Source organism: Cololabis saira, chromosome 14 (assembly GCF_033807715.1).
Source record: "Cololabis saira isolate AMF1-May2022 chromosome 14, fColSai1.1, whole genome shotgun sequence".
NCBI lineage: Eukaryota > Metazoa > Chordata > Actinopteri > Beloniformes > Belonidae > Cololabis > Cololabis saira.
Genome location: NC_084600.1, coordinates 20,045,544 through 20,068,567, shown reverse-complemented (window position 1 = coordinate 20,068,567; position 23,024 = coordinate 20,045,544). Strand labels below are relative to the sequence as shown.

General features: G+C 41.0%; 1 protein-coding gene across 1 annotated transcript in view; it reads left to right on the top strand.

Annotated features, from left to right (window-relative positions):
- Positions 1-22,454, top strand: part of LOC133460337 (LHFPL tetraspan subfamily member 7 protein-like) — a 156,550-nt gene extending 134,096 nt beyond the window's left edge. The window contains exon 3 of the mRNA XM_061740957.1: positions 20,746-22,454. Within this exon, the coding sequence (XP_061596941.1) occupies positions 20,746-20,972 (227 nt within the window). The 3' untranslated portion in view covers positions 20,973-22,454. The remainder of the gene's footprint in view (positions 1-20,745) is intronic.
- The last annotated feature ends 570 nt before the right edge of the window (positions 22,455-23,024 follow it).

The following is a 23,024-nucleotide window of genomic DNA, read 5'->3' as shown; positions in this document are numbered from 1 at the left end:
TTTTTTTTACTTCTGGTTATGATTTAAAGGTGTTAGCAGAGACCATTGCACAAGAAATGATTAAACTTAAAGGATGGTTTGATGAAAACAGGTTATCATTAAACTTACAAAAAACTAAATTTATGATTTTTAGTAATCGAAAAATTGAAAATGTGTCACTGTCTATAGATGGAGTAAATATCGAAAGAGTAAGTGAACTTAGATTTTTGGGTGTTGTACTGGATGACAAATTGACATGGAAAGCTCATATATCATATGTTTAAAAAAAGATTTGTAAGAGTTTTTTTGTTCTGAACAAAGCAAAATATGTATTAGATTATAAGGCATTGCGAATTTTATATTGTTCACTTATTTTACCTTATTTCAATTACTGTGTGGAAGTCTGGGGCAACACATATACTAGCAATGTACATCCATTGTTTATCCAACAGAAAAGAGTGGTGAGGATCATTCATAAAGCAAATTACAGAGAACACACCAACAGATTATTTATTAATTCAGGACTTATTAAATTTAAAGAAATAGTTGAGTTACAGACGTTATTAGTTATGCATAGGGCAAAAAGAAAATTATTACCAAGTAATCTACAGCAGTTGTTTGTTTTTTCAAATCCAGAAGATATAGAACATAGAAGGAAATATAATTTCAAACATCAGCATGCAAGGACCACTCTTAAGCAGATGTGTACATCGGTTGTGGGAGTAAAACTGTGGAACTCTCTACAAAATGATTTAAAGGAATGCACAAATTCACTTAGGTTCAAAAAAATGTATAAAGATAAAATATTTAAGTTATATGATCATGAATAGACTGGGAATTAAGCAGTATTATTAATATCTGTGGTTGGTTCTATTTAAGTGTATATTTTTGTAAATATTGGTTACATTGACTGTTCTTTTTGTTTTGGTATTTAATAAGGGGCAGGTAACATAAGACTTGTCTTCATCCTGCTCCTCTTCGGTCATGGGTGTGTAGATTGACCACCATGCACGAAACGAAATAAATAAATAAATAAAAAAGACTTGTTTCTTCTATAGTGGTCAACCATTGCTTAAGTTACAAGGTCAGCAGACTTCCTGAGTGACATAAAGCTGTTAATTTTAGTTTACAAGATTTTTGAAGACCTACAATCCTTTGTCCAGTAACAGATCTGTATTGATAATAATGACATATCTGCAATGACCAAGTGTAGACTTGGTCTCTGTGCACCTTGCCGAACATCAAGTGGTGATGCTTTGCCTGGCGTAGTATGTGTACTGTCATGCAAACACAAACTGCATCTGCTTCTAGGAGGAGATAACAGCTCTATTTATGTTGCCCTGGCCGGCCACCGGTCTTTAGTGATAACAGTAATTACTTGCAGCTCTACAGGCACCTAACTGTCGCAGCACCAGGTTTCTGCAGTCACCAACAAAGGTACAAACCAACTGTGGAAACATTTTTGCTGATTGTAACGAAACCCAGACTTGGAGGACATGAAGGGTTCATGCATGTAGATAAATGTTGAGGCAATAGGCTAAAATAGGTATCTGCAGCTAATGTGCATGATCTATGGTGTTGCAACTGGCGTACTTCCTGCCCGGTTTACATCTCTGACCTCACACCCCAGGGTGATGTTGATGAGTTACTATGCTCCTAAATATGCTCCTAAATACATTTCTTAGCAGGCTGCTTGGCGCACAGAAAGCTGTGTATTGTAGAAGTAAGGTCCCTCTACACCACAGATACTGCCTGCCTATAATACATTATGGCTTATGGTCAGCAGTGGTGAAGCCACATGGATATTTATTTGAGCATCAGAATCAAAATCGACTAAATATGTGAAATGACATCATTTAATCTCCATTTAACATTAGATTAAGAGCTTTTTTTCAGTTGCTCTCATGTCTTTGAGGCTGTCAGTTTCATTGTGATGGAGTCTCAGAGGGTGAAACAATAAGCATGTGTGATTGAGTCAAGCCTGAATGACCAGAGGTCACCCACTGACCCCGACCACTGGCATCGTGCATGTCCTTGTGTGCAAAGTGCGTGTCCACGTGTGTGTGTGAGACAGACAGAAACACACACACGTACACACAGAGAGATGAAGCATTAAATAAAAGAGAGTGTTGCCAAGGCCTTGTCCCCGAGAACGGTCAAATGTCGCACATCCACACTCGAGCCAGTGTCAGTCTCTGAATGTGTGTGAGTAGCTCAAACACCCCTCTGTAACAAAGGGAATGCTCTCAACACATTATGGCCCCCTCTCTGTTGCGTCTCAAGTGGTCTTCTTGATTACCTCCCTGGTCATCCCTGTTACCTGAGCCTTCATTTACAGATCTGAAAGCATATGATCGATGGAAGGCGAGACAGAAGCAAATTACTGCGACTCGAAAGCCGAAGGTAGATTTCTGATTGGCTCCTTAGATTAAAGGAAGATGTGGATGTGGAAGTCCAAAATGATAATGGGAGGCGAGGCGAATGGGAACTGCTGAAGTCGCCTTTTAATTGATTAGCGTGGACAGCTCTTAAACAGGTGTTATATAGACGTGTTTAAGGACGTGGGCACCTGTGTGACAGCCATGGTTGCACGAGGAACAGAGGAGCTCATTAACGATGTAACAGACGCATAGAAAGTGAGAGACACTTAAAAACAGACTCATCCATGAGATGCAGCCTTTTTGTGCGCCCTGTTAAATATATATGTGGAATAGCATCTACCTAGGGTATAGTTTGTGTTTGTAAAGGTGGTAAATACTTAATACAGACATTGAAAATACCAGGAAGCAATGCTGTGGTATGGGATGTGAGAAACTTTTGAAATAAAAGCGATTGGAAGTCAATTTGTGTGGATCATTGCTGCAAAAACTTGTATAATTTCTACCTACGCCCACAGACGATGGACTTACAAAGGGCAATCAGGACTTAGAAGCAGCAATAAATACCAACCAAGGTTATACCATCTTTAAACAATGTGTGCAGCTAAGCCATCAACAGACAGCACAAGTTAAAAGCTCAAAAGCAAAAAGCACAAAAATGCGTCATAAGCTCCTCCATCAAAGAGAGGAAAAATTAAAAATGGCAACTTGTTAAATACGCTAGAATCAGATCAGGACAGAATGAACACATTCAGCAACAAATAATTCAACAGAACATGTCTGCATGGTAAATATTACCTGTTTGTTGTAAGACAAACCACTAGATTTAGACCTGCTCTGAATTATGAGTTCATATTTCTCCATGATGGCTGCTGCTCAGAGGCGTCTGCAGAGAAATTGTGCTAAAATGTAAATGGAAGTGGAAAACATTGCTGTCAGAAAAAGGTAGCAAAGGTAATGAAGCTATTTGTATGCTGGGGTACATTAGATGTCTACAAAGCTCTTTTCAAACATGACATATGTAACGTTAATGATTTCATCAGTCTGTTAAAGTGACATCATTCAGTCATTCAGACACTGTATGTAAATGTCCCACATGGCTTTATTCAGACAGACCCCCTACAGTCACGAAGAGACCTACACTCCATTTTTCCTCCATGCAAGATTGGATGATACACAAAGTAAGGTTAATTAAAGATCTTCTTTACAGGGTGTCCTTTTTTCCTGTTACTATGACAATTGCTTTTAGTCTATCAGGCACATGATTGTTTAATCAAATTTGGTTATGAATGAGAGTAGCTTAGTGTGTTGTCACATCTAACTCATATGGCTCAGACTTTTCAATTACACCCAAAGCCCCAAAAAGCCATTTTTTCCAGCCAAAGCGAGCCTGGTGAGGCTGAACCGCGCCACTGGCTTTCCCACTAACGTCCAACTGAGCCTGCCCTAGCCCTCGGTCTCTGGCCTCACTTTTTGAGAAGCCAAAAAAGGTTGAATGGGTCTCGAGGAGGTGTGGGGGAAGTTTATTTTAAACCTCTTCTTTTTATCTTTGTATATGATAGACTTCACTTACAGCTATGGTAAACATTAGTCACAGATACGACAGATTCAGTTTTAGATTAACTGTTTCTTTTTTCCATCATCTCTCAGCCTCTACTCACTCGCTCCCTACATGCTACTTGTGTGTAGTAATGGCTACGGCTACTCTTTTTTATTGAAAACATTTGTTCACTCAGTACTTGACCAGAACTCTGATCAGAGTCCCTGAACTGAAAAAAGACTCCATTTAAAAATCTTGACCTTTTAAAAGTTTCCTTGGCAAATGTTGCAAGTGAATGTTGGTTTTAAATTGTCTTTTTAAGTAGTTAATTCTTCGCTTCCTTGCACTGAAGGCCATTTTAACTATTCAATTATGTGTTGGTAGAAAACAAGCCTGCTGGGACAACGGGGAGCGAAAAGGTCTGCCTTTGTGTTTGTGTCTTTCTAACTTCATCTCGCACGTTGCCCCATCTACCAGCTGCATTAGCCGTTAGCTTGAGGGATGCGGGGATGGTAATTTACCAAAGTAATTTGTGTGCAGACAAACAATCACATTTGTTCAGTCTTGTGCGGTCTCCGCTTGCCGCCCGGGTTCACAACGGAGCTCAGCCAAACTGTGACGTCAACGGATCGTGTCTGTATGTGATTTGGTTCACTTCCTTCGACAAAGGTTGTTGTTTTTTTTTACCATTTCCCATAACCCATCATATTTCGGCAGGACGTTTTCACCACAGCACGACATTAAGGGCGGGTCAGAGGGGCAGCACGGTGGGGCTATCAGTTCAACAGTGTGGACAGGAATAACTTTTCTGAGGGCAAAATTGAGACCAGGGGCGATTGGTGTGTTTAAGCCTGCTCACCAGCACAGCAGCTCATATTGTCATCTGTCTCGAAACCAATGATTTTCAAGATTATACTATGTACTATATACTACTGCTATGGACAACGCTGGTCTTTTTTACTCATTTCATTTTTTTTTTCAACTCTTAAATCATAATAGAGAAAAGCAGAGGAAAGGGAGAGTAATGAAGGGAAAGGAAAGGTGAAAGGAAAAGCAGAGCCAAAGGAAAAAGCCCATCTAATCTAAAGGGTTCATCGGTGGCAGACTACCATGGTGCTCCATCTCGTGTAATGAGCTTGATCCTAGAGATCTACAGATCAAATAATCTCCAGCCAGTGGCACTCCAATTTAAGAGTCCAGCCAACAGTAGAGGATGCAATTGCTGTAACGGACACATTGTCTTTTTTTCTTTCTCTTTCTTTTCTTCTCAATCCACAAAATATCATTCTTAGAGAATTATTACAAGAGTCCGTCTTTTGTTCTCGTCCCCCTTGGGATTTTTTAATATCTGCGCTTCTTAAAAAATAGCTTGTGGATGCAACACAGCAATGTGATAAAACAAACACACCCAAAATACCGAAAAGCACAGTAACTTTACTTGGTTGAAAAATCCACAGCAAACAAAGATATTGCACTCCTAATAAGATGCATTCAACCAAGAGCGGGCTTAGTAGGGGAGCACCAAGATGTGCACACACACACACACACACACACACACACTTTCATATTGAAGGAAGCTGTTATGATCCCTGGACAATTTTAGAAGCTTTTTGCTGGAATGTGACTGAACGCAACCATCCAGTCTTTTCTAAAGCCCCTCATCTACGTGTGTTTCACTTGTCTGATATGTTGTATGTCTGGGCTGAGTCTCACTCCACCCACACCAACACCTGCGCTACTCTGTAGCTTGTTATGGTTGTGCCACACATTTTAGTAGTAGGGTAGGAGTCCTGTCTGGCAGGGCTCCACTGCTGTGTGCTCTCTCTGGCTCAGCTGCGTCTTGTTCCTTTCCAATAAACACACACGTACACACACGCTTGTGCCTGCTCCAGGTTCTCCTTGGTACGCCGTGGTGACGGCTAGGGGTAATGGTTTCCATTTTTCCTTAATGCCAGTGGGTCAGAGAGCCCCGGTGGAGCAGAGTTCATTGCAGAAGCCCAGCAGGCGCCCGTGTCTCATGCAGGGATTCATTATGTTTTTGCCCCCCCCCTGTTCAGCTGCATCCGCCGCTCTTCATAAAGCATTCAATACATCGTCAAATACTGATCACGCAGGTTGGGGCCATTGCATGAGACCCAGGACTCCTTTCTGTTGTGAGGCTGTAAAATCATTTCATCTCTCACTTTCCAAGCAAATCATCCACCTCTGTTTACATTTAGTTTACATTTTAATTACATTTAGGTGTGGTTTATGGATTTACAATTGGTAAACTCAGAGTTTTTTTTGAAGAATTTACAGCTACCGGTACACACATTATTTTTTAGAACATTTGCAAACTACATCCAGGGATGTCTGTGCTCGACATGTCGAGTCCAGACTTATTAACGGGTTGTACTTTATACTGTGTAGCCACGATGTATATTTACAGCCTGCGTGCCACCTGCTCAAGAGCCAAAGCAAAACAGGAGGTGTTTAAATGGTTCTGCACAGCAGAAAGCATGTTCAGCATTGCATTCGCCCTTTAATATTGCACTAAAGCATCGTATAAGCACAGTTAGCCCAGTTAATGTAAGATTTCTTTTTTAACTGATTATTTGTGCAAACTTGCAGACCCTTTTTCTTTCTAGCTATATAAGGTTATATAGATATTAACAGTAGGATCAATAGTCATATGCAGTGACATTCACTGTTATTTTTAAGAGAACATAAGCTAAGAGTCACTATTTCACCATGCATTCAGTTAGTGATGAATAGCTGCTCAGTTATAGTTGCCGTGCTGCAGTCAGGTGCAGAGCGCCGGATTTTCTTTTGTCTACAACTTGCTTGTGCGCATCACATTCATACTGATCCATCTTCTTTATGCCTCCATTTTAAAGACGCCACACTGCCAAGGCAACGCTTTTAAAGGCTGCGCGCGGATGCTAAATTCTTTTACACAGCGAAGGTGAACACACGCGTAAAAGGGCTTCTCGTATTTTCCCTGCGGAGTCGTAGGACGGTCTGTGTGCTGAGTGAGTGCTGCAATGCCAGGATGTGGGAAGGCCATTTAAAATACATTCTGCGATTTGAAAAATGTGTGGCAGTCAAATGGAAAATAAGTGTCCCATTCTTCTCCTGTCTCATGAATTCATGCATTTTGCGTTTTCTTTTTTAATACCTGTGTTGTTCTGCAGGGGTTTGTGGTCGATCTACCAAGCGGCTGCTATGGCTGCAGCATATATATTCATACACAGTTTAGGCGTGTTTATTCAAGGAAACTCCCCACATCTGGTTTTCATGTGTGGTCTTTACAGGGGGAAGGTACATCATATCAAAAGGGACTTGACTTATATGTGAAAAATGCACAATATTAGTCAAATTGAAAAATATGCCTTCAAAATGTGTTTTTTTTCAGTTGTGTAAATGTATCCAAAATACACAATCTTAAACATTTATATATGAAATTATATTTTACCTTTGTTAATCTGACTTTATGAAATGAAAAACAAAGCGCACTGTTGTTGTTCTACTTCTTTAGAAGTTGTACCTCTTTGTTACTGTTGTTTTTTTTTGTCATTTTTGTTTATCTTTTGGAATTTTTTGTGAACATTTTATGTCACTTTACATAAAGTTTACATTATGCTTGCAGTGGTTTTATCCCTACTTGTTTAACACTTCTTTTTGCAAGGTAGTTGTTTGCACTTCTTTGTGGTAGTTCCTGTTTCTTGGATGTAATTTTACGTCTCTGAGGTTCCCTGAATTTCAATCTCCGCCCTAAACCCTCAAGCCCTGAACCCTCACAGACTTTAGTGACGTCAGCTGGAAGTGATCAAGTGTGAGAGGGTGTGACTTAACTTAACAGAAACCGGAAACACGTCAGATCAAAATGTTACGTACCGGTATTATAAGTTTGGGAATGATCATCCTACGGATGTTTGAAAACAAAGTGGTAGCCTATATAAGGGAGCATAAAATTCAACAAAGAACATAATTTAAATATGTGCATAGTGCAATATGTATTTCCATGTTAATGTAGTGTATTTCTTTCAATCTACACATACCAGCACATCCAGTATGCCACGCTCAATCGCCGAGTAATTTCATTTTTGTAAGAGTGTGTAAACTGATGGTATCCTGAGTTAAATATTCCATCTGTGTTATGACCAACTAAGATTACTTTCCATTTTGAGCATGATGTCATTTCATTTTTGTAAGAGAGCGTATAAATTGATGGTAACCTGAGCTAAATATTTCAGTTCAGAACAACGTTTTTGTTCAACTTGCTGAAATTGTTTAAATTTTGTGGTCATAAATAAATGAATAACCAAATTACTGCCTGACTTGTTTGTGTTGGATCTAAAACTATCTTGCTAGTATTTACATGTATGCATTTCTGTTAACATAGGGAATCTTAATTCAAACACTGTACTCAGATTAAAGAAAAGCAAGTCTTGTTTATTCAACACCAGGTCAACTGAGGATTTGTCTAATATAAAATGAAAACAAAAGAAATTGAACCTCAAATTATGAATAAAAAAATGATGAAGAAAACTAAATTTTGTCAACCATCTTCCCAAAAATGCCAATTGACTTAGATAACTGGTCATCCCTCTTCTTTTCCATCACTTCCTCCTTTTCATCCAGCTCCCTCAGCCTCTTTTCTTGTATTTGGTCTTGAAGAAAGTCCAAAACTTCATTTGTCCCTTTTTTGGTTTTCTTCCCTCCGTTTGTTGGTCGCTCCCTGTTTGTAAAGGAAATAATAGGGCCGTTGAAAAATCATCACGGGACAACAGTTTTTCTGAATTTAAATCACCAGTGGGATATGTATTTATACTTACAGGTGAACTTCTTTCGTCTCGCAGTCGCACATGAATTATTTTCCTCTGCCCCCTGTTTTGTTTACATTCTCCCTGGTAACCTCCTTTCATGTCACAACGCAATGAACTGTGGGTAATTCCCTTTCCAAAAGTCTGCGGAGATGCAGACTTACGGTAAGTGAGCAGTAAGGGCTCAAAATGTCTGCTGGGAGCCCCCGCGCACTTAACAACTTTAGGAATGGGACAGCCCTGAACCCTTACACAGGTCGGGGGAGCGCGCCTGTAAGTGTGTGAGTGTGTGAGGGGGGAGATTGGAATTCAGGGGTTATTTTTTTGTCATGATCCCTCACCTGATCACCTGCCTACCACTCCCACCTCATCAGTGCAACCTGCTTCACCTGTGCCCCCTCACCAGATATATTACCACTCCTTCCACTCGGTCTCTGTCTGATTGTTTTAGCTCCATGCAAAGCCTTCTAGCAGGTTTTCCTCTGGATTGTCTTGTTGTTTTTCGACCCTGCCTGATCCTGACTACTCCACCTGCTCGTTGCTTGTCTGGTTCCCTGAAGTTTTCTGCATCTAAGAAGCACTGATTTTTAGCCTGTTCAGGTTGTGGATTACCATATTCAGCTTTGATTTCTACCACCTTATTTTTGGTTAGTAAATTTGAACCATTCCACCGGCCTTGATCCGTGCTATTCTTGGTTTTAACCTATTACTATTACTACTACTACTACTACTACTACTACTGTCATTTAGCAGAAGCTTTTATCCAAAGCGACTTACATCTGAGAGCAGATTTTTTATTTTTTTTTTCACACCCATCACAATTTGTCAAAGTTGTGTGGAGTGATGCAGTCCCTCTGTGACTATTTGCACATGAACAACAATAATTATTGACTTCGTAATTAATAAGAAGAGTCCACTGATGGTCTTGTTGCTTTAAAAATATTAATGTAATATTATCGTACCTTTGGGTTTATATGTCAAAGAGCATCGTTTAATTAAGCAAACATCCCTTGCATCTCTACACCTTGTGCCCAGACAGTTCTGCCCCTTTTTTGTTTTATGTCTTTTTTACGATTGTTCTGCAATTCTTCGTGCTAGTTGTGTGCCCCCTTTGTTTTGTTTGTCTCTTGTTGCTTTGTGTGACCTTCTTGGGAGGTCAATGAAGTTGAACCCCTTACTTCAGCTGCATTTATATTCATTATGACATCTGTCTGGCTGCATCGTTCTCTCCACTAAGTTGCACAGATGTGAGTTGTTGCTCCGTGGCACACCTGGATGTACAATTTAGCCACTAGTGTCACCGGGTTGTTCTGGCTTTCACCGCTGACATTTGATTTGGTCCCAAGGCAGCGGCTGAACCCAGGAGATAGTTAAGGGCTCAGACTCGGGGCCAAAGGCTGTCAGCACAATCAGGGGGTTAATGCCAGACACGCGGCTGTACGCACGCACACACAGACGTCACCTTTAACAGCTGTCTACATCGATCACAACAGCGCTGCATCAGGGTTTTTTTTTCCCCCTCACACATCATCGTCACTTCATAATTGATTAATGCCTTTAATCCGAACACCACTTTGTCTTTTGTCATATTAATATTTATTTTCCCATCCATGCACCTGAGGCACTCTGTCTCCTGTCCTAATTCAATTTACTAAGCGGGATTAGGTTTTGTCGGGTGATACACTGACACTACCATGGGGGCTTTGAGGGGGTTGCATCATAACAGATAAGAAAGTCAAGGGCGAGCCATTTGTCTGAAGTGGGAATTAATTTGCCATATTGAAAAGAAGATGACGATATGGAAATGGAATTATTAAAGATGATAGATTGGATGCAGCATGTGAGATTTGTGTGTGATTGTTGTATTGCTCCAATGATGGAGTTTCACAGCAAGAGTTCAGATGGGTCATCATGAGCTGAAAGCTCAGAGACACAGCCCTCGACAGGGTCTTTGTCTGCAGACTGTCACTACATGGGTACTCGTTTATGCATTTTTGTTCTTTTTATTGCTTTAATTCATTGTTAATTTTCCTTTTCTTATCCACAGCTGGAAATGGATTCTCTTATTGCACCTTCATACACAACAGAAAGGGGGGGGGAAAGGAACCACCAAACATCTTCTTGATATCTTTATTGGCTGAGAGCACGGTATCCGTAATACGTGCTCAGACTAAAGCTCCTAGTGGTCTTATCTCTAACGCTCCGTGTCTGCTCTGTTATCTGCAGCAATTTCTTCTTTCTACAGACCTGCACAGATTTATTAGATTTCAACCAATCCTTATAAGACTGTCTCCGAGATGCAAAATGTTTGTGCAAGTTAAAATCACCAAGATCCATTGAGACTAAAAAAGGACAATTGCATTCTTGTAGCCGTTTCCGATGGAGGGCTTGAACCACCTCTGGATCCCTCTGAATGAGCTGACTGAATGACTCAGTGATAAAGAGACCCATTTACAGGCTCTGATTGACCAGTACACAGGCGGGCGTGCACACTCTAAAGATAGCAGAAGCTTTTTTTATTGCCTCACTAATCTCTCTCAACTTCCTGTATTTTATTTCCTCGCTGGCTTTCTCTCTCTTTCTCTTTCTCTCTCTCTCTGTCTCTATGCAATCATTCCCTTTTATCTCTTTTTGTGCATCTCTCAAGGTCACCAGGTTTTTGCCTCCACTGACACTGGTCACCTATTTTTAGCAAAAAGGCTTTGCTCTTCTGTTTGACAAGTCGCTCACGCTTGGAGCCTGAGAAGTCATTTTCTCATAGCTTCAAACAGGTTTTTGCAGACGTTTGGAGCATGCAGCCTTTGTTCCTCCTCTTTGTTGTGACCAAAAATTGAGTGATGCGTAATTTTCCTGTTCTTTATTACTTATGTATTTTAGGAGTTTTACATGTTTAAGAATTTCTCTTTGTTTTTTAAGGTGCTCTGAATAAAGCTGAAGGCTAGCTAATAATGCCCTTTCAACTAAGTGGCATCGACTCAGTTTTTCTTGGAAGAAGAAAAAAAGAATTTAAGTTGTTTTCTTTCGTTCACTGCCCTTTTTTCTCTCTCACACACACACACACACGCACACACAATCTTTCTCTTCAAACACATTTATTAGGCAGTTAATACTTGCAGCTCCATTCATGATCACCTGCAGCCAAATGTTTTAAGATATGTTTGGTGGTTGGAGGATTGTCATTAGCATTATTTCCCAGAGGCATGCTGGGCTTAATTATCGACATGGCTGCATGCAGTCTAGAGCGTGGCTCATCACATCAAGACTGAGTCCCCGCTGTTTCTGCCTATGCTTCGCCAGGTCCCCAACGACTACCTGGAGGTAAATTTCTGGCAAAGTTCAGCCTCCAACGACGCAGACCCTTTCATCTTCCACAACACAACTCTTCACTCCAAGCACACCAAGGGGTCAAAGTAGTGAAGAAAATGTATTACATTGTATTAAAATGTGTTAGAGGGGAGGGCATGGCAGGCCATCTTTTTTTTTCTCTGCACATTGCTGTGTGTTATATCAGTTCCTTTTCTTCCAGAAGTGTTTTTGGTGATCTTCACTGAGATTACTGACTTCACATGCTCTGCTGTCGGTGGACTTAAAGGGAAAGTTCGTTTTTTTACAACCTGGACCTTATTTCTGGCATTTTTTATGGTCGTATACTCACCCAGAAAAGTTTGGTGTCATTTGGAGTCCTTCAGAAGATATTAGGATACAAGGAAATCAGTTTGTAAACAAGACCTCTGACCTGCATGACGTCATCTCTGTGCGCGCATCACAGACACAGCTCTGTGTACAGCTGGAGTTCGCTACTGTTAGTTTACTGTTAGTTATTTGAAACATGTCTGAATATTTGTTAAATTCTGAGGTTGTGGACGACGACTTTGAATATGATGGACGTCCTTACCGTTTTGAGCCAGAGTATACGTTAGCAAAGTCTAGCTGTACCTGTCCGGGATGCGCGCACAGAGATGACGTCATGCAGGTCAGAGGTCTTGTTTACAAACTGATTTCTTTGTTACACACACAGCCCCGGATGTAGACAACAGGTCATGGAAGATGCCCACAAGCAGATCTAGTGATTCATAAAAGAAATGAACGAGTTTCGCGGCAATAATGTGTTATTTAGACGCTGCATCGTCTGCATGTGTCCCGCTGTGCCCCCATTCGCTACCATTATATGGATAAGCGGCTCGCACAAAACTCCTAATATCTTCCGAAGGACTCCAAATGACACCAAACTTTTCTGGGTGAGTATACGACCATAAAAAATGCCAGAAATAAGGTCCAGGTTGTAAAAAACGAACTTTCCCTTTAAAGTATCCATAACATGCTAATATTGGTCTCTGGTACCTTTTAGAGTGGCTTTGCACCCAACAAACCTCCCAAAGCTTGTAAATATCTCTGAAAGACAAAGACTGAGAATCACAAGGATAAGCGCGTCTTAAACAGTTTTTCCTGATTGGCCGAATTCCTGGAGGCTTCCCAGTGGGCGGTGCTAACAGCTCATTAAACAGTTCCTGTTTATGGTTAGAAAGACACATTTTTAACAAATCAACATGTTGTTGGACAGACCTGGGTCTCTAGCGTTATGTTGTTGATATGTCACTATTTTATACTGGAATGCTGATGATGCAAGGTTGAAATATCCCAAGGTGGCACAAACATCACTAAATGTAAAACGGCCAACCTATCAAGCAAAAAAAAAAAAAAGAAGAAAAGCCAGAAAGCCACAGCAATAGTAGACAAAAATTGTAGCACGCCATTTCCAAAATGACCATCCAGTGTCAGTCGTAGAAAATGTCAGACTTTGTCTGTGAGGCTATAACTGAACATATATAAGCACAACATTTGGACCTCTGACATGATGCCTGACTGGAATCGAATTATTACTCAGTACTGGCCCAGACTCAAAGCCCAAACAACAGAATTAGTGTACAAAAGGAAAAAAAAAAAGGTACTGAAACGTCTCCAGTTTGAGCCAGAATCCAACAGAATATAAACGTAGAGAGTACAACAAGCAAAGTTTACAGCAGGGCTATTCAGTAAATAATATGTTCATATCATGAGTGTGATGTGACTTTACAGATTGAAGTGTCACTAACTGTATATTTACGTTTTCTGTACAAAGTACGGTAAAGTAAATTATTGCCAATATTGACGAGACTAAAATATTGACACGTAAAGTTAATTAACAAAGATTGTAGTGTTTCTGTCAAGAAAGTAAAATAAATCCATTCTTCACCTCTGGATAAAACATCAGCTGAAGCTGTTACTGTATGTTACTTTTGACCGTTGACATACTGTAGCTTCCACCCATCAAGGCTATCTTGTCTTTGTGAACGGTGAACCTGATTACATTTTTCTGTGAGATGCATTGACATGAATACATTTTTCTTGCTACCATAATACAGCATACAAAGGTGTGGAAGTGGTCGCTATTCTTCCTGTGCCTACAATGTGTGCAATAACACCAAACGCACACTGACTGCCAACACAACACAGCTCTGCTTACTGCTTCCAGTTCGGACTCAATCTTCTAGGGTTGGATCAGCTCTGGCTTTCAGGTTCTGTCCTTCTGCAGATGTTGTGCTGATCTGGGCCCTTTTCATGAAATGGTGCCTCATGAAGTGTCGCAAACAAACAAATGCATTCACCCCATTGTTAGTCCAGAAAAAGAAAATGTCATCCACTCAGCCATGGTCAGCCAACTTTCCAACCAAAACACAAAAATACATTTAGAAACATCTTGGTGACAAAAGCCAAATTCTTAAGACGCACCAAATACACTCGATCCTGGCTGCTGAGTCATAAATCACTGTTTAGGCTCTGCACTGCCTTTAGAACATGGCTAATATCATTTTCCTTTTTAACGTCATAGAGAGCTGAAGTTAGAAAGAAACGAAAACCCATTTTTAACACACCCAAAACTACTACAACAATTATTTAATATTTTGAGCCTCAGATCACATCTAAGATGATAATTTATTATAACACCATACTTATGTAACGACCAGCCAGAATAGGAGCCTGAAACAACAGATGAGCTCCAGGAAAAAATGAAGTTTTTAATTGGGGGGAGTATAACGCGACAGGAGGAGTTGAGAAGGATGACAGGTAACTCAACCAGGCAGATGTTCTGAAAGGGCGGGATGGACCGACGGAGCAGAATCAAACAGTGTGTAATTATCCAAGTTGCAACCCCCAGAGATAAAGAGGAGAGGATGGGTAATGTACACAAGACAAGGAAGGCCTGGATGGACGGTGTCTGGGGTCCGTGGCTGACCAGCAGCCGAGTAGCACAGTGAGCCGAGCAGCGGCAGGACAGACATTCGAGACCACTGGAATCCTCTCAAAAAACAAAACAGAAAAAAGAAGGCGTTAATCTTCAAGAACACGTCTGATAAGGACTAGATTGGCCACAGGTACTGAACCTCATACAGACAGAATCACCTAGCGAAGGATGAAAGCTGAGCCCTCTCAGCTGCAGGTACTCAGCCAAGATCACTGGACACGCCCATCCTCCCGGGACACAGCTGACACCATGAGTAAAGGACAAAAACATAAACAAACAGAGACATGACAACTTAGGTCGGGAAAACACATGGCGTGGGAGAGAGAGAGAGAGAGACCCTTTGCCATTCTCCTGTAAGAAAAATGGAAATACTGCTGTGTGTGTTCAGGAAACAGGCAGTTTCCTTGAAAAAAGCCACACTTGTGTACAGCTGTTTGTTAGGTGTTTATCCTTGTATCCAATGAATGCATGCATACACCGATTAACTTATCCATTTAGAAGCATCTTTTCACGTGTAAACACTTTTCCAGAGACAGAAGTGTGCAGATACTCCGAGGGTGTGCGTATCTGGGTCACAGTCTGGGTTTACTGCCCCAGGCTGTTTCTGTAAATCAGCATCCAATTTACATCACCTCGCTTGATCACATCTTGGTTATTATTATCTACATGGGAAGAGACAGCCCACCTATTTTATTCCTGGGAGATTCTTGCTCATTTGAATAGAAAAATGAGAGACGATATAATAGAGAAAACGAAGTAGAGGAGGGAGCTGGAGAAGAGCTGTAGTCCTGATCTCTGACTTTGGACCTGCAACTGTTTTTTTAAGCCTCATTCCTCAGATTTTTCCGCTCTGCGTTTCCTGCCGAACGACTCTGTCTCACAGCACAAACAAATAACCCCTGCGTTGACAAATCAAGATTTATTAATCTCATTTTGTCGTTGTTCTGAATTTGCCTGCAACACCTGAGCGAGGGTTGACGGAGGGAAGGATGAGTGTTTTTTCTTCCTTCTCCTTTGTGTAAATGCCTTTGCTAGTCAAGGTAATGTGACATCAAATAGGTTTGTGGCATGCAAGGCCACAGTCTAATGCGTACGCTCTTTAGTATGTCTTTGAAGCGAACGTCGCTCCAGATGATGTTCCTGTTTGGATGGCTGCCAGATAAGAAGTTTATTTTTGCAGTAAGAGGTGACACTGAGGATACACCCAACACACAAAGGAAGCCTGTGGTTTTGCACATCTTCTTTTAACGCATGTATGTGTCTGACTGCTGTTTACTACGTATCGCCGCGCGGTGGCTTCTGACCCTTCTGACTCTTTGCGTAAAGAAGGAAACAGACAGATTAAGTAAAGTTTGAATAAGTGAGGGCTGCATCCTCGATAAAAATGTCACCATATTCCTATTGAGCTGAATTCAACAGTCTGCACCTGAGGCAACACTGAGTTTGATCCAAAGCAGAGGTCTAAACATTGCATGGGAAGGAGCTGCAAAGCTCATGCAGCTGAACTTTTATTTGTAGGATCTTGAGGGAGGCTAAAGGCTAGTAATTCTCAGCTAGATAGCTTTTTCTATGAAAGTCCAAGACAACAATATATTGGATTTCTGACATTTTTGACAATAGCTTTCAGATTTCTGCAGCTGCTCTCAGGCACTCACTCGTAAGTAAGGCACATGAATGCTGCTCTGATTTTCTAGGTTTTTGTAATCAACTAAGCCAGTGATTTCTGTGTTAGAGGTCTGGGAAGAAAGTGACTCAGTGTCACGCTTGGATGCCAGGTTATCACACACCTTCCTGCCCCTCAATCCCGTTCAATCTTTTTCTCTCATTTTCACTGCTGTGAACCTGCTTCACCATGTCGGGGAGCAGCTTTCCATTTCTCGCTACGCCGCTGAGAAAAAAGATTCAGAGCTAATTTAGCTCATTTAATCGGTAAAAACGGCGCCGAGTCTTTGTAAGCCAGCTCTGTGCTTGCCGGACTGAATTATTTAATTTTGCTTCCCTCTTACACCGTCTTTGCCATTGATGCATCTATGAAAACCCATAATACCAGAAAAGTAGCAGGCACATTCATGGATTTGCTATTGATTGGGCTACGCTAGGGCATCCAGAGCCTTAAAGCTATAAACACATAAAAATATAAAATAAAAACAACAACAGAAACAGGCCGCAGCAGAGGAAAAGTGAAAACACAGGAAACCTGGTGCTCTCGGTTGCCCCTGGCTGCTTTAGCTTTGCAAATCGATATTTTACTCTCTGCTTGAAGTCTCCGCTCCCTTCAAAGCTAATAAGGTGCACATTCAAAGAAGTTGGCAGTCAAGTGAAATAGAGCAGGAGTAATAAAAGGATTTTAGATCAGGAAACGGTAAATGACAGTATTATGAATAGGAAAATGGGACATTTGCAAAATATCCTTTGCTCAGATCTCAAGCTTCTGCTTCTAAGTACAAGATCCATTTGTATGTTTTTACTACAGTGAAATATGACAACAGGTATTCAGGAATATAACAAAAAAACAGCATCAGTGAGTATCTGGGAAGGTGTTTTGCCACCTTCCCTGTTAGTGAGCGTGCATCTCAAGCAAGCGTTTCCCACCTCTGCCTCTTTGCGGACCATTTGCCAATAACAGTGAGACACATTATTGGCCGGCTAACTGGAGGCGATGCCTCATCATCTGTGCACCCGCTGTGATAGCCTACTCAGCGTTACTTATGTGATTGGGGCTGGCACACTCTTCCACACTTTTTCATTTTTATTCCCCTCTGTTGTCAAAGCTCAGGTCAAACTCGACTTTCCACCCTTTCTTCTTCTCTTACAAATGCAGACCACTGGCCGGGGGTTATGAGAGGGTGAACTCTCAGCTACTGAGGTCAGGTGGTAAATGATGGAAGAACTCATAGCTCTTCTACTTCTCTCCTTTTCACCGCCTGGTAGTTTTCACTGTCCCTGTTCCGATGATAAATTGTGAATTGCTTGTTTGAATGTTTTGGCTCACAGCTTGAGTAAAGTGTTCTTCTCCTGGTGATTAACTCGGACTTTTCTCTCTTGTCCTGTGCATCCTGCGGTCATCATTCATTTGGCCGTGTTAAATGGGTGTCCTGGTGGTGCAAGCAATGAGCCTGTTCAGGCTTCAGTCTCCCTGCATGGCATCTGGGTGTCATGACACCCTCTTTCATCAGGCTGTCCATTCTTCCTAAGATTAGGCCACTGAGCCGTGTAAGAGCCTGTTGAAATTAAGCCTGTTCAGCCTGCGGTGACAACAGCGCTGCTTATTCTCACTTTCCCTGACCTTAATTGAAGGTTTGTCACCCAACACAGACCGCAGTGTTTTGTTTTATCCGTCCTGTGAAAGATACAATCACGAACTTTTGAACAACAACCGACACCAAAGAGTGAGCACAATCCCTTGTTAAAAGTTGTTTTGTTTTTTAATATGGTGCCTACGTTACCCATCATGCAACTATTGCAACAATTGTTTGGTATTACTGAGTGAAATTGCACCTGGCAACAACTACTACTGTACATGGGCAGGGAACCAACTCAGATGTGTGGTGTTACAGTATTTTGTTCATTTGAGGAACGATTTAAGTACAGTGAAGAAAGAGGCCGCAAAGACTGGGAGAAATGTGTAAAAATAAAACAGATATCTAACTTCTTTAAGCATCTCCTCTACTAGCACCTAAGTCAGGGTAGGCATGTAGCGCAGTCAGGCACATCTAATGAGACAAATATTTTATTGACATTAAAGCGTGACTTTAATAATTCATGGCACATGGAAATAAGATGGACTACTGTATATTAGAGTCTTTGCAGTCATTTGCAGTTCTGCTATCGCACACATTATTATCACAGTAGTGATACTTTTTTGATTAATTGTGGAGTCCTATATTCCACATAGATTTCTCTTGAGATGCAAAAGTGAAGCATAAGAAGATGCTGGTGAAGACTTTGAAGTGAAATAGAAGTTTAATTTTGTTTGATTTAGTTCCTTTCCATTTTAGATTTGAAGAATGGATCTATTTGGAGTTTGCCTCTGATTTGGCTTTTAACATTTTTTTAGCCTTCACCTCTCGTTAAAGGTTTACAGAGATCCAAGCAGCCCGAGCTGACTTATCTGATCAAGACAACCGCCCTGCACACTATCCTGACCTGATTGATAAAATCTAGCGCTGCTTTGCTTGTTAGTAGCCGCTGCTTTGATTTAATTTCCATATTGATTGTTCTGGGGTTAAGCTGTGCTGGCGATCCTACACTCATTCAAGTTTGTGTTGGAGGGAAATGACATACACAGAAAGCATAGTTTGATATGGATGGCCATTAAAGTGTCATTAGGTAGGGAGCTTTGAAGCGTTAGCGCCCTGCAGATACTACATGGGGGCTCACAGAGGCCACAATAACCAGGTTATACAAAGTTTAGCTCTTAAAAAGCGCCACAGACACACACACTTCATCAGGCTAGACAAACTACTGTCATCAGATGACTGTTATTTTTTTTAAATGAGAAAGAAAACCTTTTCTCCGCGCTTCCTCACAGTTCTTTATTTTTTTATACCAGACATTCATTTTTAAAGCTCCCGTTTATACCTTGAGGATCACTGCAAGCCTTCCACCTCCACATCTTCGTCTACTACAACTGTTTACTGACCTCATGAACCACGTCTTTGATCTTCATGGAGTTATAGTGTTGTCACTCATTTATGAATGCTGTTTCCTCCGCAAACATGAAGTTGCTCTCTTAGAAAAGGAGGAAAAGAGAAAGCATCTCCTAAAATCAATCAGGAGTGATAAAAGGCACGTTTGTTGTGATGTTTTAGAGTTACTCATTATCAAAAGGTCAAGTTTTGCTCGCAGCTCCTGCCAGACTAAAGCTGCAGTGACGCTGTAACTGAAACCCAGCGGCACTCAGAATGACTAAGAGCCGCTCTGATAGCTCGTAGCACAGTCGATAACTGCTTGGCAGCCTGTGGTGGGAGTCTTGGCTCGCTCTGTAGATCTGAGCTGGTGACTGGCAGCACGGGAGTAGGGGATACTGTCTGAGAAAGCTGATCAGCGCAAAAGTGCATGTGAAGCTGCGGGGTTAGGATGATGTTTTGAGAAATGAATTATTTTGGATCATCTGAGCTTATCTTGTTCATTAGATTACATACAATCCAATACAGAGCATTAAAATCTCTGTTCTTGCACAGATGGAACTCTAAAACTATCTATGATCCGGATTTATTTTTATATACTCAATGCAACTCCAGGACAGACATGGGAAGTCCACCTGGATCTGCGTCAGCACTGATACAGAACCGAAATGAGATGCGTCTCTGACTACGTTAGCAGAGCGTCTACTGCCACCAAGAGGCTCTCAGTTGATGGCAGCTATTTGAGTACCAAACTTTCAGTTCCATCAGATAATTAACAAAAAAACACGCAATTTTTCTCATTCTCATCAAGTCGTATCTTTCCGTACAAAAGGCTTCCATGATTTTTAGAGATCCATATTGGTCTCATAATAGTTTCATGACTTTTATTTCATTAGTAAAAGTAACATTTGGGAAAACTGCCCTTGAAAATCTGGTTGCAAATGTGAATACGAATGTGGATGGATTAACACTTACCTGTCTCCATGACTACGCAATATAGACATTTTAAAGCCATAAGAATTTTACTTTTGACTTTATGACCTTATTTAAAAAAAGAGTGTTTATTTGCATTAAACCTTCTTCCAGCATCTTATATGAGTTATTTTATTATTTTATTCATCTTTGTTTGCAGTGTTCATCATGGCTACCGGACTGCTGGTCTACCCCTTCGGCCTTAACTCTTCGCTGGTCCGGTCCTTCTGCGGAGACTCTGACATCTTCTACGCCGGCGAGTGCCAGATCGGCTGGGGCTACATGCTGGCCATCGTCGGAGTCATGCTGACCGTCTTCTTGCCCTTTTTTGCCAAATATGCACCGAAGGAGCAGCTGTCCCCCACCCCTCTGCCCACTCTGTTATAGTTATGTCTTCTTTTTATTCCCCCTATTCCCCATTCTCCGGGCCAGGCCTGATGTCCTTGGAAAGACATGCATCTCAGTCAAAAGAGCAATGCTACTGAGGAAGCTCCACTCAGTGATGACCAATGGCTGACACTGGAACAGCGAAAAGTCTTCCTGCATCATGAATTCATTTGGAAAGAATGTGGGGTTGTTTTTTTTGTTACAATAATACAATAATGTGATTATTTTTTTTCGCAGTTTGACATTGGTCTTTTCTCCACGTCTGTTTTGAAGATGATGCAGTGAGAAGAAAAATTACACAGACATAAGAACTGGCTAAAAATGGACATTTCTGTTAAACTAGTCGACATATGTAACATTCCAAGGAGAGACTGGAATATTTCAGTGAGTCGAGTGGAAGCATGACCGTCGGAGGCACCGTGGATCCAGGTATCAGCTACTGTCTGGTCTTCAAGAAAATCAGACAAGAGAGGCAAAAGAAACAAAGGATTGAGGACTGTGGAAACTTGTGTAACTGACTCACGTGGGACCGCATCTACAGTACGACGAACTGTGCAGAGATCAGTGTGGTCTGGATTGAACTTTCAAAGTAACACACTGATATAGGAATTGTGATGGAGGAAGGTTTGTTTTTCTTCAGGCTTCTTTTGCCCTCCAGACTTGTGACCTGGCCGTGAACCGATGGGAATCAAGCATTAAGCTTTCAAAGACACTGGTTTTACTGACTGTCACAAAAAGTGGACTACAGAATATCTGACATGTCAAGAGGACAAACTGAAAATCTGCCTCTTCTCTTACAAGGTGAATGATAGTAGTTATTCCAGGCAAGTGTCATTTTAAAATAGAAAATTAAAAAAATAATAATAATAAAATAAAGTTGGGATCTGTTTGTTTACCCTTTCCCAAATTTGTTTGTGTAATGTACTTTGCTTGTTTTTTCTGTCTACAACACACAATACTAAACACTGTTATTCAGGAAAAAAAATGGTTGCAAAAGGCAGGGAGATGTAGGAATTTTGTCCAAAATGCATGATAAACTTGGGCTTTGCTAACAGTAAAACAGTTGCTCTAAATTCAAACGTGATCTGACCAACGTGTGCCTTTTTCAAAGTAACCAAGACGAGTGTTTAATACAGTTATCAGGTAAGCATTGTTTTCTGCAGACAAACTGAGGATGCCGCCGTGTGATGTGATGGGTTTTTTTTGTCTTTTCTCCTATGTTTTTCCCTCTTGTTGGTAAAATGTTTCCTCTGTACTTGATGCAGTATGATCTCATTAACTTGAGATCTTCTGGAGGGGAAAAAAATAGCTACATCTTCAAACCTCTGGAGATAATAACAGCGGAAAAGAGTGTACATGTGTTCAATAATGCCCTGGGAGACTTTTGCTAATTATCCTAAAGAGGTGGAGCACTCCCTCTATTAAAAAGTTGTGACATGCAGTTAATGGGTTAATTGCTGGTATCTTTGCTTGATGTGTGGTGAAGGAAAAGGGAGCGGGTGGGGCGGGGTGGTCTTGTAAAATTATAAGCTGACCCTTGGTTGTTTTTTCATTTCTCTTTTCTAAGCGCTGGCACCGTTACCGTCATGTTCCAAGGACAAAATATCCTCAGCTAACTGTTCCTGTGCACTGCCAGTTTCATCCAGGTCCAAATTCATTATCTGGATGGAGTTCTGTTTGTATTTGTGTTGAATGGATTGAGGTCTACTGACAGATTTAACTTTACATAATCCTCAAATGTGGTTCCCATAGTTGGTTCCTGATAAAAGACATTGATTCTATTGCCATATTTCAAGATGATCCAGAGGGGAAACGTTGGAATTGTATTGGACCTCATACTGTGCTTGGCTGTGCGGGAATGACTGGCCGTGATTGCACTGGACTTTATTCCTCGTTTGTTAAACTGTTGTATGTAAAGTCTCAGCACTGGTGAAACTGTTTTGGTAGAGTAGGATTTTTTTTTTTTTCCATTGTGATGTTTGACTGTAAATAAACTAACTGTTCTTGATATCACGTTGTTCTTAACTGCCCCGTTTTTCGAAAATATATTTT